Consider the following 18,396-nt stretch of genomic DNA (forward strand, 5'->3'; position numbering starts at 1 on the left):
ATACTCAAACATGGACAATATGAATGGACTGGAGGAAGTGGAACAAGGAAGGTGTGGAAATGTTCAGATTCCATCATCGACGTTGCATTAAAAGTCAACACTGCTGAGGAGATGCAGTGTAGTGGACTACATTCCAGTGTCTGCAATGATATATAGACATATTTGTATGTGTAATACATAATTTGTGTCATATTCTTTCTGTATTCATTTTTGAAGAATGATGTTTTCTGTTGTTGGATGCATGTAGGGACCTCAGATGTTTTTGTTTATTTCGCTGAAGCTTAGGGATATTGGGTCTAGACAGGGACAGAGAGAATCCACAGGAGGGTCCGATGGGTCGACTAGCCTGAATGTGGACATTTTTGATTGTATTTTGTTTTCTGAGGTTTTCATGTGTATTCAATTGCATCATAGCTTAAAATGCATTGATAAAGATTTATAAATTGATCTGGAGTACTTAGGTGGTCGCCTGGGGCAGAGGGGCCGTGAGAGAATTTTCCTGTCTTGATTGATTGATGGATATTTGGAATGAAAGCTGCCAGACAGGTTTTTCGCTCTTACATTCCATAACAATTTATTTACACTCCATAACAATTTATTTACACTCCATACAAAAATTTGTCTGTATAAAAATGTGTTTACTCTCCATAAATGTTGGTTTATTGCTAAAGTTACTCAAGAACAAAAGTTGTTATTTGTCATAATCCTATTATTTTTGTTTTCGAGACTTAATTAGTCTCGAAGGGGGGAAATATGTAGTATCTGAAAGTCTATGATTTTGCTGACGTTTGCAAGTGGTGTGATAGATGAACATTACTCTGCTTTGCTGAAACATCTGGAAAGCATTACTACATAGGCTTCTTGGAATAGAGGACATTTGGAGATATGTGGAGGCCAGGGATTGGTCTATCAAAAACCACCCATCTTATGTTACATAGGATATAAATACCATGTTTTTAACAAAGGACGGGGAGAATAACATATTAGAGATTGGGTCAGTTGTTCTCCAGATTTCTGCAGGAGTCTGTAAATTGATACTGTAATCTTTGATGTAATAAACCATTATAATCAAGGACAGTGTCAGCGGATTTCTTGTCATCACAGCATATCAGCATCGTTGTCTTGACACCACACAACCTTTTGACATAAAAAGTTGTCTAAACTTTAAAGTAGGCCTAGAAAAGAAAAACGTAGGCTTCACTATCAAGCCTGTTTTAATTCTTCTCATGTCAAAACATAATTTTATTTGGTTTATTTACTCCTTATTTTTGTATATTTCAGGTACAATTGATGCATGCTTGTGTGAAGCAGCTAGTGAAGATGTGTCTCTATGGTATCTTCATTGCTACCCTGTTGACAATCTCAATTCCTGCTGTCCATGGTGGGAAAGTCCTGGTGTTTCCTCAAGAGGGCAGCCACTGGGTCAACATGAAGGTCATTATTGAAGCGCTGCATTCAAGAGGTCACAGTGTGTCAGTAATACGGCCATCAGACAGCTGGTACATCAAGGAAACCTCCCCTCACTACAGTTCAATTACAATTGATATTCCAGGTGGAGCTGGTGAGGAATTCTTTAGCTAATTTGTGTCAAGACAAATACAGATAAAGAGAGAGGGAAAGTCTGCTTGGACTCGTTTTAGGTTTTCTGAAATGCACCGTAAAGTGTGTGAGATGGTAATCCAAATGTTAGAGAATAAACAGTCGATGCAGTCTATTAGAGAAACCAAGTATGACTTGGTTCTGACAGACCCAGCAAATGGGGGAGGCGTTGTGCTGGCGCACCATTTAAATGTGCCCCTTGTTTTCAATGTTAGATGAACAATACATGGTGAGGGTCATTTTGATATTGCTCCCTCTCCGCTATCTTATGTTCCATTTCCTGTTGCAGAGTTAACAGACAAGATGAGTTTTTTTGAGCGAGTCCATAACTTCCTTGTTTATGTCATCAGGCAGCATCTGTACAGACAGACAGTGGGACCTCATTATTCCGCTTTGGTTAGTCGTTACTTTGGTCCTGGGGTCGACTACTTCTCATTGTTTCAAGCTGCTGATCTTTGGCTCATGAGAGTTGACTTTGTGTTTTTGAATTCCCTCGTCCCACCATGCCTAATGTTATCTATATGGGAGGGTTCCAATGTAAACCTGCCAAGCCTCTTCCCCAAGAACTGGAGGAGATTGCTCAGAGTTCTGGGGAGCATGGAGTCATTATCATGTCTTTGGGGACTTTAGTTGGACAGCTTCCACATGATATAGCTGATGCGATAGCTGCTGCTTTTGCCCAACTGCCTCAGAAGGTCATCTGGAGGTACAAAGGAGACAGGCCAGCTACTATGGGCAACAACACCTTACTAGTTGACTGGATGCCTCAGAATGATCTGTTAGGACATCCAAAGACAAGGCTGTTTGTAGCTCACGGAGGAACAAATGGGATTTTCGAGGCTATCTACCACGGTGTTCCAATAGTAGGCCTTCCTCTGGTGTTCGACCAACCTGACAATCTTTCTAGAATGAAAGTGAAGGGTGTAGCAAAGGTTGTGGATTTAGCAACACTAGATAGAAACATATTCTCCCAAGCCTTACAGGAAGTTCTGGATGAGCTGTCCTGCAGAATGAACATGCAGAGACTCTCCAGGCTACACAAGGACGTGCCAATGGAGCCACTGGACACTGCCCTCTTCTGGATTGAGTTTGTCATGAGACACAAAGGTGCTGCTCACCTGCGTACAGAGTCCTACAGAATGCCCTGGTACTCCTACCACTCTGTGGATGTAGTGTTGTTTTTACTGGCTGTTGTGCTACTTATTCTGCTGACTACTTTTGCCATCATCAGGTGTTTATGCTTCAGGATGTGCTGTAGACGAAAAATGAAACATGAATGAAATGATTTGAGAAGGCCATTGTGTATTGGCTTGAATAGCAAAATACCAATGACAAAATACAGTACATGTTTCATTGAGAAAGCAAAAATGTAAATACATTATTTACTGGCAAGAGAGATTGATACCACTTATTAGCGTAATGGATAGTTGCATACTTGACAGTGATGGATAATAGCGTTGTTTTATTACATCTGCAGATCAAAATTCAAAAGGCACTTGAACATCTGAGCTATCTTTTTTACAGGTGCATGGTAACAGTTGAATAAGATGAGAAAAAAGGAGAAACCCGCACACTGCTCTTGATAGTATCACTGCTCTTCTGAAGGCCTTGAGGTCGATACGTAAAGCTTATTCAAGAGCAGTGATACTATCAAGAGCAGTGTGTGGGTTTCTTATTTTTTCTCATCTTATTACATCTGCAGCCAAAAGCATTTCATATTTGTTATATTTGATCATATAAATTATGGCATAACTTCTGTTTTGATAGTCAAGCAAAAGTAATAATATTGTATTCTGCACGTGTTACATCACTGTACAAAAGCCTGAGCTTTTTTCATTAAATAAATAATTTATTTAATAAAAAATGCATTGTACAGACAGACTGTGGGTATGACCAGTTGTTACATTTTAATTTGTCCCTGGTTAAACCTAATATCCAGTGTTACATATGAGATGACACATAACATGACTCCTTTTCAACAGTGCTGCATGTACATATTCTGCTTAGTATGAGAGCTATCCTTTTTCTCTGAATAACGTCAACTACTGTATGTAGTTTAGCTGGTCCTGGGTTTGGGCCTGGGACTCAGTGGTCTGGGAGTGATGGGATGGGCCTCACAACAGAATGAGAAGGCCAGTCCAGAGAGGTACTCCTCCCAGCCAGGGTAAAGACCAGTCCTTTATTACATACCTTCAGATGGCCAGAATGGGCACCATAGGAAGCAAAGTGCAGCGTAGCCCAGCCCAGCTGCAATATGGCCGTCAGATACATACTATATGACCTAGAACTGGGTCTGAAATTAGTCCAAATGTCTTATGTAGGAAATATACATGAGGTACTGACATCATGAAGCAACAAATTAAAACTGGCTCAACCAGTTATATTTCATTGAAGGCAGGTCCATGATATGAGAGTGTGAGAGTGTGTAAGTGATATGCACATCCCAAATTTCCCCACTGTTGCTTGGCCAAATGAGGTTGATAATAAATGAAAGAAAAGCCTGCACATGGTATACACGTATGTTGCTCTCATGTACATTCCATGGGTGCAGCATGCAACCATGTGTGGCCTTTTCTTTCATTCGTTTCATGACATGCACTCACTCACTGAATGACGGGGTCATTGAAAATGCAAAAGGTAAAAAAGAAAAAAGAATCCCACAAAAATCCTTATTTACAAATAGAAAGAGTACTTTCAAACGAAGGTGTCCATTCAGGTAATTTACAAAGTCTCCACACAAGGCATGGGCTATGGCAAGGGCCTCAGAGCCATCAGAACCATCTGAGAGCTGGCTCAGTGGGCAGGCCAGCCAGGTGTGGTGGTGGTGGAGGAGCCTGACCTCTCACGTCGTCCTGGTTCTCAGAGAGCTCATCCTGAGCACGGTGAGCTCTGCTACGTCTGCATCCTGTATCTCAGAATCCTGCTGGCAGCTCTCTCTGATCACATATACTATGAGTCCCACACAGATGAATATGAGAAGAAATATACCTATAACCTGATACATCAGGGGGCAGAAATAAAGAGTGAATAAGGTGAATAACATCCTAAATGTGACTGCAATGCATAGGCTAGACATCTTTGTCATTGATAACACACAACTACACCACCCCACATAAGTAGAGCCCTTTGTAACAGGTAAGAGCTGTGCAGTAACATGAGGAGCTAGGGGCCATATGTATTAAGAGTTTCAGAGTAGGAGTGCTGATTTAGGATCAGTTTAGCCATTTAGATCTTAATTAATAAGATTACATGGACAGGGGGGACCTGATTCTCGATCAGCACTCCCTCTCTGAATCGCTTGATACATATGGCCCCTAGCTCCTCATTCCACCTCATGTAATGAAACATGTGCATGTAACAATGTAGTATGCATGTGATATGCATGAAAGGAAACTCACCTGAGACACAACAAATAGCTGCTGTGAGCGGAGCATTAGTTCTTGCGGTGTGACGTCTCCCTCACTAGTTGGCTCACACCATTTCTGCGGTGCTGCTTTATCAACTATGACAAATCTGCCCTTCCAGTCTGTCATTGCACAAGCAAAGTACTGGCCATCGAGGAACAACAAGATCAGCCACACTATTGCAGGAACAAAACTGGAAAAAGACACAGTCTTCCGGCACCACGTATCGCACCTGCATCCTTGAATGATCAGCATCAACGTGAAGGCCATGACAGCAGGAATGATGAAGAAGGCAGATGAAAACACTCCATTCCATTTAGGATTGCAAGGACACTCAAACTCCAGCTCCACCAGCTTCTCTAGTCCCATGAGGATAAATCCAAAAGCCACATTTGAGACCAGAGGACTGTTGCTAAGTTCATTTTTCAGTCTGGTAAGCCATTGTTGTCTACTTTCCATACTAAATAGACCAAAAAATTTGAGTAGTAGAGGTAAAAAGCCCAACAGAGGGTGTACCGTTGTGAACACATTGGCAACAGTTAAGTGATGCGTTATTAACAGTTCTAGGGGTAAGTTTTTCCCTCGGGCAAAATGCCACACTTCCACTCTCATTGGTTTTGAACAAAGGAGGGTGTGTCATCGGCACTGTCCTTTCCCCAGCTGATTGGCTGGTGGGGAGTTTGAGGTAGGGTTACATTTTAAATGTACTCTTCCACAGATAAACTAGAGGGAGGAGAGTAAAGTGGAGGGAAGTCCAGTTTGTTCTGCTATTGGGTGAGAAGACCAGCCATTTACAATACTTCCTCTAGCACACAAATACTCACAGTGCAATGGCCGACGGATACTGTAGTGCGGCAGCAGTTGGCAGCATCTTTGGAATCAATTTCTCAGATAAATTTAGCCACAGAATCAGAATATGGACAGTACTACTTAAACAGTGTCCCTCAAATGGACATTACATGTGTACTGTATACACACTGACTGAATGGGTTGCCATTGTCTGGCCTTTCATTTATCATAGTGTGTTTTCCACTTGTTTCCAAAAAACATTAATATACCACTTGTTTCCAAAAACATTAATATACCCATTAAGTATATTGATTTCCCCACTGCTAATGTTCACACAACACAATATACCCAGTATGATTCAGTTGAATTCTGTCTTCTATAATGAAACACCAGATGTCGCCCATGTAACACCGCTGCACAGCTCCGGAATACAGGGATTACAGGGAGGCCATGTTAGTTAGGGTCTGTCTGATTGATACACAGTCCAGTACAGTAGCCTGGATTCGCTGTATCCTGGGTTATGTCTTCTGGTCAAATGAGCTGCTATGTGTGGTTCATGGCAGGGTTGTTACCACCCAGTGAACTGTTTCCTATGGATTTACAGTATTATGATGGGGCATGGCATTTGTGAAGATTAAACCATAGCCTATAATTACTTACCCTCAGGCAGGTGGCGCATTGATGATTTACCTGAATCCCTTGCAATTATAACAATTATCAGTGCCTCTATAATTGTCATTGGTCAAGAGGTCTACTCAGAGATAAACCACCTGAAGTGACCACTTTCATTCTGTGTGTGTGTGTGTGTGTGTTTGCGCCCGAGCGTTTGTGGTTGCTCGCGTTTGTGAAGCTTTCCTGCGCCACATTTCAATGCTAAAATTCCATGTCAATGGACTGTCTGTCAATAAAAATTATTGACTCAATAAACGTTCAAAATAAATCAAATTGATGTAGGCAATAATTCGTGCATGTTCGGAATGATTGTCAAATGTGCATCTTTATTTTGGGCACTAAAGGGCCTCGTTTCTATGAGCGCAAATGCGCATCGGTCTGCGCATCTATGATCCTTCAGAACTACAACCGTGGACTCTCTCACTGACATCGAAAGACCTCTCCTCCGCAAACCGATGAAGGAGGCTCGGTTTATGGCCCTACTACATCAGCATCCCTGACGGAGCCGCCGGCCTGTCCCGGACCATTCCTTGCTGCCTTCATTTTGTTATTTTCCGGAGGACTTTATCTTTATAGCCTTCGTAGATCATTCTAAAGAACTCCGCATCCACTCTGCTATGCACCTTTAGACCAGATCTCTAATTTCCGCGATCAATATCTAATCTCCTACAATCACCTTGTCTAGTCCCTGCTTGGTCCTCTCATCGAACCCCAAGAATGCAGCCCAATGCAGTGATGTTGGCTGTGGTCCTTTTTGGAAACTTGATGCTGCATTACGTCTCGGCTCAAAACGGTAAGAATAAAGATGTGACCATGCCTGGGATTGTACACAATCGCAGTCAGACACAATGTCTTGCTAATTGTTCCAATGAGTGTGACTCGAGAACATGTTTTTTTTTTTTTTTTTTTTTGATTTGATGAAGGGGGCGTCTGTCATTTGACATAATGTCAAATATGAGGGGCATGGGCGCATTTACGCATCGCAATATAGTCTTTATTTAGAACAAATTCGTTTACATAACTCTGTTCACAGTATTTAGGGTGCTCATATTTTCTACGACCATTTCCCTACGCACACGATTCTCAATTTAATAGTGTAGGCAAATGGATTGAAACTAGATGAATATCCTAGTGCAAAGCAGAGCATAAATATGGTACAGCAAACGAGAGCATAGTTGTGTTTGCTTGGAGTTTCCTAATATATGCTCTATTAGCTATTTCGTTATGTTTGGAGTTAGTATTATATTATTACTATTTGATGGATACATTGGAATTCCTTAGTCTCCACGAAGTCAGCTGGGTTTGAATTATTTGTCTTCATTGATAAATAGATTACTGAATACACAGATTGTTGACACGCTTTGATTGTAGCATATTTCGTGTTTGGGATGTACGTATTGTTATGTTGTGAAGAAGAGCAGCGTAGTGCATTCGTAGCGTAATGGAGTGGACTGTTGAAGAACCTGCCAAACAGTCTGCACGATTCAGGACTGTTAAGCCCATAGTCTCTCTCTGGCTAGAACACAACAACAAATAAATCATCGGGCTTTCATATGTAAAGAGGTCAACGTTCCACTTTATGTGTGTGTGTGTGTGTGTGTGTGTCATTTCTACATCTCATGTGTTGATATTTGGAAAGGTCATGACACGTTTTCTGCCCCCAAAATACAATCTGCATGATTGTAAACAGCATATTTGGTTTTCTGGTAATATTTAGGCCCATTAGTTTCTCTCTGTGTGTCAGTGGAGTTGAGATTATATTACATAATTGAAGCTTCTGAATCCCACTGTTGGCTCAAGGCAGAGTGTTGATAACCTCAAAACATATACACAACTTTCAACAAAACACATCTAGATTATCTGTCTGTAGCCTGAAGGTTATAATATCTTATTCCACAATATGGTGGATAACCTTTCAAATTATTATCACCAATTTGTTTCCACATTTTACTGATTTAAATTGTCTCTCCATGGGATTTAAATTGTCTCTCCATGGGCCATCCAAGTTTATTTATTTAAGTATTTGATGAACACACAGTCACAAGGGGCAGGATTGAGGGAAGCATCATTTGCTTGACATGAAGGATGTCTGAGCCTCCTCATTGCGTGTTAAGGGTTGCCTTCCCTGACATGCCCCTGATGGATGACCAATCCCGGTGAATCACTTCTGTCACCCAGAGGGGGCACACCAATCAGAGGCAGCCTCTACACAAAACACAGGCTAATGCATGTTCTCAGAGCTGAGCTACTACCAGCTATTGGTATATTTTACAACAATAATTGTTTCAATGACAAAAGTAGCAATTTTGGATTGTGTTATAGGCCTATAGAAAGCAAAAAAAAAATCACTAGTCTTTTCCTGCTAGCACTGACTTTGCTGATAACTACTTTGTTGAGGGAAAATGTACTTGCTACGATTGTGAAATGTTGTTGTTTCACCTAACTGTCTTAAGATGAATGCACTAATGTAAGTCACTCTGGATAAGAGCATCTACTAAAGGACTGTTAGCACTGAGAACACAGAAAGATTGTAATATGAAGTTGTACAGCAATAGTAACTCAAAGCGGAATAGAGAAATCCATCATTGGCTCTACTATTCTCACTACCAGGGTTGGTGTCAATTCCTTTTAAATTCAGTCAATTTAGGAAGTAAACGGAAATTCCAAATCTAATTCCATTTCTACTAAAAATCAGAATTTCAGTTTCAATCTTGAATTGACTTTGTTGAAATGGAATTGACCCCGACCCTGCTTACTACTAGTGTACAATGAGTGTACAAAACATTAGCAATGCCTTCCAAATATTGAGTTGCACCCCTTTTTACCCTCAAAACAGCCTCAATTCGTTGGGGCTTGGACTCTACAAGGTGTCGAAAGTGTTCCACAGGGATGCTGGCCCATGTTGACTTCAATGCTTCCCACAGTTGTGTCAAGTTGGCTGGATGTCCTTTGGGTGGTGGACCATTCTTGATACACACGGGAAACTGTTGTGTGTGAAAATCCCAGCAGCGTTGCAGTTCTTGACACACTCAAACCATACTACTACCATACACCGTTCAAAGGCACTTAAATATTTTGTCTTGCTCATTCACCCTCTGAATGGCACACACACAATCCGTCTCAATTGTCTTAAGGCTTACAAATCCTTCTTTAACCTGTCTCCTCCCCTTCATCTACACTGATTGAAGTGGATTTAACAAGTGACATCAATAAGGGACCATAGCTTTTACCTGGTCAGTCTATGTCATGGAAAGAGCAGTTGTACCTAATGTTTTGTACACTCAGTGTACATTCATTCATTGATCTGGTGGATGAATTATGTGTGTATGAGGACACGCTTTGATGGTCCCCATCCACAAAGTCAGATCTAAGCCCTCCTATTGTTTGGTAAAGCCCAAGTGAATGCATTCCAGTCTTTGCCCAGTGTTAGTGCCCACTCCCTGGGTCTCATAGTGGCACTTCATTATGGGCTCTGCTGAGACTCCCAGGGGGCTGTGGGAGACAGACTGGTGCTACCTTGTCACTCTGTGTCTGTCTGAGAGTCACTGTAACTGGTGAAGACTGATACATCACAGCTTTCTTTTTTAGCCTACTGATTTATTACTGTTTATTATTGTTTATGTCAGGTTTCCTTAGACACTAGTGAGATACAGTTCTGTAGCTAGATACTGTAAAACACATTTATGAGGCTATTATATAAATACAGTAATCATATTTTCATGGATGGTATACTGATGCTATTTGGTCGCACAAATATGGGTATACCCTCCAAACAAATTAATTAATATTTCAGTCTGGATTTAGTGTGAGTGATGTAACGTGGCAGGCTTCACTATGTCACGTTTGATTTCATCAGCAATATTTCAGATTCGGGGCGATGACGTGTAAAGAAGTGTAATTACAGAGCAGGATATTTAATCACAGTACAATATGTGTGAAACCGTGGTGGGAGCTGAGCTGAGGCCATTATGCCTCTATATGCTTGGGGAGCCCGACCAACCATAGATGGCTGAGATTCAGCAACAGATATCTGGGGGACTGTAAATAGCATTGGTCCATTCTGCTGCCAGTTGCTATTTATAGAGCGGAGACACAGCACCCCTAGCACAGAGAACTGTGGCTTTAATGTCCTTTTGTGAAAGTGAGTCCATTAACTCTTAATGGACAGCAGCATCCCTGTGCACAGCTGCTTGGCTCTCTGAAGACTCACTAGATGCATGTGAACTATTTAAGCTCTTAAAGGGCGTTGTTCTTTATGCATGAGGAATATGAAGGGGGGTTCTCTCCTGTCCCTAACCTGAAGATGCTGCTTATGGCAATGCACCATGCATAATCTCCCTCTATGAACAATTTAACAGCCGTACTCTAGTTCAGGACATTTATGTGTATAATATCCTCTTTTTGAGTTGACATAGAATACAGACCACAATGTGAAATCCTTTGATGTGAGTTACCAATAGAAACATAAACTCAAGCATCAACAAAATGCTGCTCTAAAAACATGCAATGTCTGTTATTTTACTATAAGATAGAGAGCTACGACCTCTCATTATTTCTTCATGTAGTACAGTATTAGTAGGTTTGTGTGGCTCAAAGCCACAGACAGTTTGTCGTCCCAGTTTCTATCACTAAACATGTTTCATGATCAAATCCCCTGAACCAGGGCCAGGCAACATTATAAAAAGAAACCTAAAATGGCATCTCTCTTACAATTAATAAGGGATTCAATCAATGTAACTGCAAGGTACAGTGTAGCTTGGTAATTGTAAGTCCATGCTGTATCACTGCCCATGTTCTGAGTAGTAAAGGACACATCTGTGAGACCGGAAAATGTGCTGTGGGACGTAAGCCAGTTCTTCCACTGAGTCACACCAGCCAACTGTGAAACATGATACATACTGCACCGATGGCAACAGCATCATGCATCCCACAGCCTCCAACACAGTACACACCAGACATACTTTAGCTACTGATGATGATACCCAAATGGAAGACGCTAGAGGAAATTTTAAACAAAATGGAGACATAAGACTTAAGGTTGATATGTGGTTGTGTGGCATATTCGTTCTGGGAGATTTGTTTGTGGTTACAATATGTGTTATCACAGTGTGTCCAGTGAAGAAAACCCCTCATTTGATAGTTGTTGTCACAAACTGTTATGGTGACATTGATGAGTGTCAGCCAGTTCTGTGGCATATGTTATCTTAACCATGCTAGCTTTGAACAGTGACAGAGGGCCTGGGTTGTCTGTCATCTTGACCCCTGAAAGGGTTAATCAGGGAGCAATGTTTGCTGGTTGAGGGGGATAAGCCCATTTCAGCCGGGGATGGGGGGGGGGGGGGGGGGGTTGGAATTTAACTCTCATTAAATAGCTGTGGCTCCCCTCTAAGACCTGAATGGCTGTCCCTGAGTAGTTACAGTAAGATGGCAGAGGTCACCTCCTCCCTGTTGCTAACTGCCATTTATCCACAACACCACTCTAATGCATGCAGGCATCAAGGTTTATTGTTGATTTGTTAAAACGAATGAGGAAATCTATAGCCGCCCACCCATCGATGTGTTAAGAGCAGCTCAAAAACAAATACATCATCCTTCAACCCACAGCAGCGACTCATTTACAACTGTCAGAGCAGAAGGCTTTTTGAAACCTTGGGCAATCGGCCAAGTGTAACACCTCTTAACCAGATGCTTGGAAGCCAGCTAAGTTGGCTCTCCTACAAAAGTCAGATATACTAGCTAAGACAATGGAGCATCACACCACAGTATACTGATACTACAGCTAGCTCTTTAATGCCCATGATTTCAATATCAAATTCAACATTCACTGTATACCCCATTTTGAGTTTGTTTGTATTTTATCCAACTATAGATGTCCTCACACACTAGTACACAGAGGTGATACTCGTATCACCCTGCTCAAACATAAATAAATGCCCTGCACGTAGCCAGTGCAGTGGCCCTTGGGGTTTTCTAGCTGCAGTGTGTCTGTGTTGTGGGACTGGGAGGCAGGATACAGGCAGGTGACTCAGAGCCACAGCCTGCCTGCCTGGTGATGTGTGTGCTCTGCTCTCAGTCCTCAGAGGAGAGAGCTCCCCAACTCACTCAGTGGGCCGGGCACATGTGTGATGGGCCACCACACAGACTCAGATAGGATCTATTCACCACAGTAACCTCTACATGATGCTATATGACATTATAATGAAGTGCCTTACAGAATAAACAGAGATTAATGGATCGTTGTGATTCAGTCTGTGCTGTATATGAATCCTTCCTCATATTGTATCATTTCATTCACATCACCTATGTAATTGTGATAGTATCCGTTTAACGTCATTACAGGCTACTTTCTTCCATGAAAACCTCCTGGTCCCGATCACTTTCTGTTGCCCTTCAAAAGAGTGGAGGATGTGAGGCTGGTCCAGTTCTTTGATCTCAGCGGATGCTTTAGTTCAGAGGCAGCCTGAGCAGAGTCAGTGGGCGTCCAGGCTGGGCTTTACCCTCTGTGATGGGGGATGATCATGGGGGGTGGAGGCTGAAGCTAGATGGGCCCAGATGTTTCAGGAGAAAGACACAAACACTAATTACTCTGCATGTATCTGGGCTTCAGGCAAGATGGCACAAGGTCTGTGTAGGCTCTGGTCTGTGTAAATCAGGCCAGGGTAGGCTGGATCATGTCCACACCCAAATCATTTACCCTTTTCCTATTGCCTTATTATTTACAGCTGCCTTCTAACTGTTGCTGCCAGGGTATGGGACGGTATGATTTCCGTGCATTTATTGTTCAGTCTCTGGAATATCTTGCTGTGGGTGGACCAGACCAAAGAGTGTTTGGCTTCAGTTGTGTAGAGAACACACTGGCTCTAGCTGTGGAAACACAGTGGCTGCATAGCTAGAAGTGTTTGACCTCAAATTGAAAATTATAGCCTACAGTATAAACTCTGTCTCTTGGTTACAAACTGATACAGAACAATACATTATTTGCCCAACCAAAACGCTAAGTATCTAGGTTATATTGTAATAATGAAATGTTAGGCACAGCTCATTTTAACGCAATACTGACAGCTATGCGTAGGCGCCTAGTAACCTCCCCCCACTAGGCAGCTTATCTGCTCATGTGCTGAGGATACAGTACATTACTGTTGAGCAAGTTGGGCTGTTCTGGGAGGGCCTGTAATCTGTTGTAATAAGACACACGACTATAGCACCACAGAGAGACTGCCTGCTCTGCTATCTCTTCCTGTCTCTCTTGCCTTCAGCATAGGCAGAGTTAGGGTTAGGGTGTGGCGGCCTTTTCTGTGGTTCATCCGAGGACACATGGCATAGAGCAGGCAGACAATGGAGGCCTTGCAACAGGAACCCTAAGGCACAGCCCAGGTGATTTGGCTTCAGATTGATGAGTGCATTGGGTCTGTGCTAGAATGCTGACATATGGTTGTAGGCGCTGACCATTGATGTGTAGCGGTAGTATGATTCATGTCATGAGAATGGTGTGCACACACACACACACACACACACACACACACACACAGTGATGATTCCAGTTGACAGTGAATCACAGTATGGGTGACCTCATTTCTAAAGTTACCAACTACAGCATATACCCACAGAAAGTATCAGATTGAAAACAGACAGAATGCATGTCTTGCTGTAGAAGAATAAATCACTACAGTACTAGTCATCAGGCGTGGGGTTCAAAGCACATGTAACATCTGCTGTTTCAGCTTCAATGCATTTCAACACATTTATGATTCCTGACTGAGTCAGTTATGTTCCGAACCAGATTGGCTGTTAGAGCAGTTCCCAATTTCAGTTCTCATTTGACCAGAATAAAGCACTCAAAATGGCCTGTACATAAGGTCCTCATCAAGGCTTCATAGGGCTCGACAGAAATTATACTCAGCCAATGTTACAAGTAGTCACATGGCTTTCCATCAGCTCAAGCAGTGCCCTTTGACATAACTGTCACATCACACAACATGAGTTTCCTTAATGTGGCAAACCAACTAAACACTTCCGTAAACAGAGAGCTTTGTAGTCAGTTGTCATTTCAATCTAACATCAAAGAGATACAAGAAAGCAAAGGCTTCCCATAATGCAATATCTGTTCAGAAACTCACAGGGGTATAGTTCTGTGTGTTTCAGTGACTGTCAGATATAATATTGAATCTATTTAAGTGGATTGTGGGGCAGGAATGTAATCTCTGCATGCAATGTAAAGGTTGACAGATAGGAAGAAAATATCACTTATTGATGAGATGAAGAAACATGTCTTGACTAAGTTGTCCATATGTGAAAATGTATTTACTCGTAGTTCTACTGCATGTCAGTTTGCTATGTTGTTCTACGTTAGTAGTTTCAAATCTTTAAACATTTCACAATGGTGTGAGTAGTCAACATATTTTGCACTGTAAATCCATTTTATTTGTTTACACAGAAAATATACTGTGCTGAATTCCGCTTGATTTGTTAGACTGCTAAATTAAATATTTGTATTATTCCATTATAATGGAAAGCGCAGCTAATTATTTTCTGCCATTTGAATACTGTAGGGAATGAAATACGAGCTTTGAGAGAGCCGTGATCTAGAATGTTGAGGAAGTAATATCATCCTAAACCCTGGTGAGATCCAAGAGGTGGCTTGATGACAGAGACTGTGATTGGTTGGCTGTGACCTCAGCTGAAGGTCGTGTGGCCATGATTGGTCCAGGTATGATAGAGGAACATTGGATAGTGATACATTGGGTTTCAGGGGCCATTAACCTGTTTCTCATTTACACAAATATCTTACTCTTTTATAAACTAACTGTCTTATACTCAACTACTTTTTCCTGCCACTTTATGCTTTGTAGCTTGCTTTTTCCTTGATTTACCTTTAATCATCCTCTTCTTTTGTTTCCAACTGATCCCTTTTTGATTTACTCCTACCTACATCCCCTGGCCTCTCCATCCCCTCCCTCTTCCACTCTAACCCCTCTTCTACCCCCCTCTCCTCCTCCCCAACACACCTTTCCTCTCCAGCTGGGTTTGTGAAGTCGCCAATGTCTGAGACTAAGCTCACGCTGGACACCTTTGAGCTGTACTGCGACGTGGTCGGTAACCCCACCCCGGAGATCCAGTGGTGGTACGCAGAGATCAACCGCGCCGACTCCTTCAAGCAGCTGTGGGATGGCGCCCGCAAGCGCCGCGTGTCCATCAACACGGCCTACGGCAACAACGGGGTGAGCGTGCTGGGCATCACACGCCTCACGCTGGAGGACTCCGGGACCTACGAGTGCCGGGCCAGCAACGACCCACGGCGCAACGACCTGCGCCAAAACCCCGCCATCACCTGGATCCGCGCCCAGGCCACCATTTCAGTGCTTCAGAGTGAGTGGTCTATGTCCTGTAGTACCTAGATGGTGAATGAACAAACAACCCCCTGCCTGTCCCGCCACCCCACTCCGTAAAAAAACTGAGTTCACACCTCCACCACAGCTGTCCCTGGCAAAGACAGAAATAAAACAAAACACCAACCACCACCTTGTTATTTGTTCATTTCAAAGACTTGTCTTTGTTTTATTTCTGTATAATAAATTGGAAGACATTGTATTTTATTTCATCCTATAAGTACTACCTTTTGTGTTTTTATTATATTATGTTGATAGCTCCTATGAGTGTTCCCTCCTCCCCCTGCAGAATTTGAGGATTCCGTAGATTTCCTGCCTGTTTTGTTGTAGATTACCACAAACCCAGAAACCTCCCCAGTCTCTGTCCACCTACCCCTCTTTCCTCCAACACCAACCTCTCCTTCCCCACATATAGCCCATCCTGGCCATTCTGGCCCTCTCCTCTGTCTCATGTGACCTTCGACAGTTGTCCCGTTTCTTTCCCTATTCTCAAACCATCCTAATTTCATCCATTTATTTCTGTATTTATTTTGTGATTTGTGTTTTTCAGTTGAAATGTTGTCTCATCTCTTGTGTTGTGTGGGTTGTTGTATTTACTTCAAAGCCCAGTGTAATTCTGCCCTGTCTGCACCATGTAGCCTAGGCATCGCAGCGCTTTGAAGTTGTGCCGCTTATTTTAGCATCTGGTAGTGGGGAAGGGGTAGATGGGACTTAAGAAGACACAAGGAGGGAGCTGTCCAAGTGTAAAGCGTGCCCTTGTTTTGACTACCCCTAATCCAATAAAGGACAGAACCCAGTGAGGTTCTTAAATTAATTTTTTCCTTTCTAGATTTGAGAGAGCTGGTTTCATTGCTACCTTGTGCCTTCTTAGCCGTTATTAAGTGTTTGAGCGTGAATCAGTAATGACATTATATCCTCTCCCCTCTCTGCTGTATTGCATACAAACATACTGAATGTCAACTGGACCCTTTTAATGAGTGCACGCTCCAGTGAGTGCCCAGCCCATTGGAGCAGAGAGATGTGGAATGTTGTTAGTCACAGCCATGCAGCCAGATACTCTCAGAGGCTTACTACCGGAGTCAGCTCCTTCATCTCCTGAGCATTAACTACTGATCTGTCTGTCATACACAGTGTTTACCATGCTGTTTGACTACTATCTGACTGCAAGGGCTGCATGTACACACTGCCTAATCTCACACCCATTACACTTCACTCCACCAGCTGGCTTGAGATGTGTACAGTAGGTCTACAGTAGATATCTCAGTTTACTGGTTGTAGAAATGTTTCCATCATCAAGCGAACATGGAATTTTCTTATTTAAAAGACAGATATTCATTCCTAAAATGAGCAGATATTCATTCCTAAAAAAATCAGTACATGTTCTAATAATTGAGTTAGACCTTTTGTCATCCAATATATTCTGTCATTACTGAGTGTCAACGTTCTTCTTATATACATGTAATAATATGTGTATATGACATGTATATAACAGTCCTTCATGAATGTTTTCAAATATGTGCTTGTCTTGTTTTAGCCGTTTAGTTTGTGATTGTGCATTGATCTGGAGATCCATTCCAAAGTCAAGGCCGTTTTTTAAATTAACTCATATAGTTACTACATTTGTAATAAAATCCTTAGCTTAGGTAACAGTTTAATCAACATTGCAGTAAATGAACTAGTCGATACAGGCCTCAGTGTGATTTGGTTTTGATCCTCTCCCAACCTGTATTGTGTTATAGCTGATAGCTGAGTTGTTGAATGCATGGGAGGGAGGGAGGGAGTGAGGGAAGGGGGATTGGGTTGGCTCAACATACCGATCAAGTGGGCAAACATCCTCCCTATGTCAGCAAGAGATAGCCATTAATGGCACCATCCTCTAGGACTGGATGCAGGTCATAATGGAATATAATGTATTACACTGTTATGAGTGGGTAACAGTGTCAATGTAATGATGCTTTTACAATCCTAGACACAGAAGTGGCCACGTGGGTCAGTGCCTGTGTGCTGTGCATGACATAACTGATTCATTCTATTTTTGAGCAGGTGTCCTACAAATGACCTTCTTTTGAGCTGAGGAAACCTCCTATGGAAAACACTGTGCCTTTAATGCCTAATGCACATTTCTTGAATGAACTATTTCTGTGTAGTCTGTGTATATTCCCAGGATGCCACACTATGTGGGCTGAGTGGTCTGTATAGGGGTTCTGAAACAGAGAGAGAGGAGGGGAGACAGAGAGAGCCATAGAGAGAGAGAGAGAGAGAGAGAGAGAGAGAGAGAGAGAGAGAGAGAGAGAGGGCGGGAGGGGGAGTGAGAGCAATAGAGGGAGAGAAAGAGAGAGAGAGCTAGAGGGAGGGGGAGAGAGAGAAAGCAATAGAGTGAGAGAGAGAGAGAGATTTCCCTCTAGCTATTGGGTATACAGAACTGCAGGAGTAGGTGCCATGAATGCTAATAGAAGTCACTAGCCAGGGCCCAGAGACCCTCCTCCTTCCCCCTCCCCTCCCCCTTCTCTACTAGGAAGTTTGTAGCAGCAGCCAATAGTAAGATT

General features: G+C 42.4%; 1 protein-coding gene and 1 pseudogene across 2 annotated transcripts in view; both read left to right on the forward strand.

Annotated features, from left to right (window-relative positions):
- Window positions 1-1,287: 1,287 nt before the first annotated feature.
- LOC311127635 (UDP-glucuronosyltransferase 2A2-like) lies at window positions 1,288-2,879 on the forward strand (annotated as a pseudogene). The gene has a single exon. The product of its transcript is annotated as a UDP-glucuronosyltransferase 2A2-like (transcript).
- A 4,010-nt stretch (window positions 2,880-6,889) lies between these two features.
- The window catches only part of LOC311127757 (neuroplastin-like), a 33,850-nt gene continuing 22,343 nt past the window's right edge, over window positions 6,890-18,396 (forward strand). Inside the window, exons 1-2 of the mRNA XM_084159630.1 lie at window positions 6,890-7,257; window positions 15,483-15,830. Of these exons, the coding sequence (XP_084015756.1) occupies window positions 7,182-7,257; window positions 15,483-15,830 (424 nt within the window). The 5' untranslated portion in view covers window positions 6,890-7,181. The remainder of the gene's footprint in view (window positions 7,258-15,482; window positions 15,831-18,396) is intronic.

This window comes from Coregonus lavaretus (assembly GCF_964263955.1).
Source record: "Coregonus lavaretus genome assembly, chromosome: 4".
NCBI lineage: Eukaryota > Metazoa > Chordata > Actinopteri > Salmoniformes > Salmonidae > Coregonus > Coregonus lavaretus.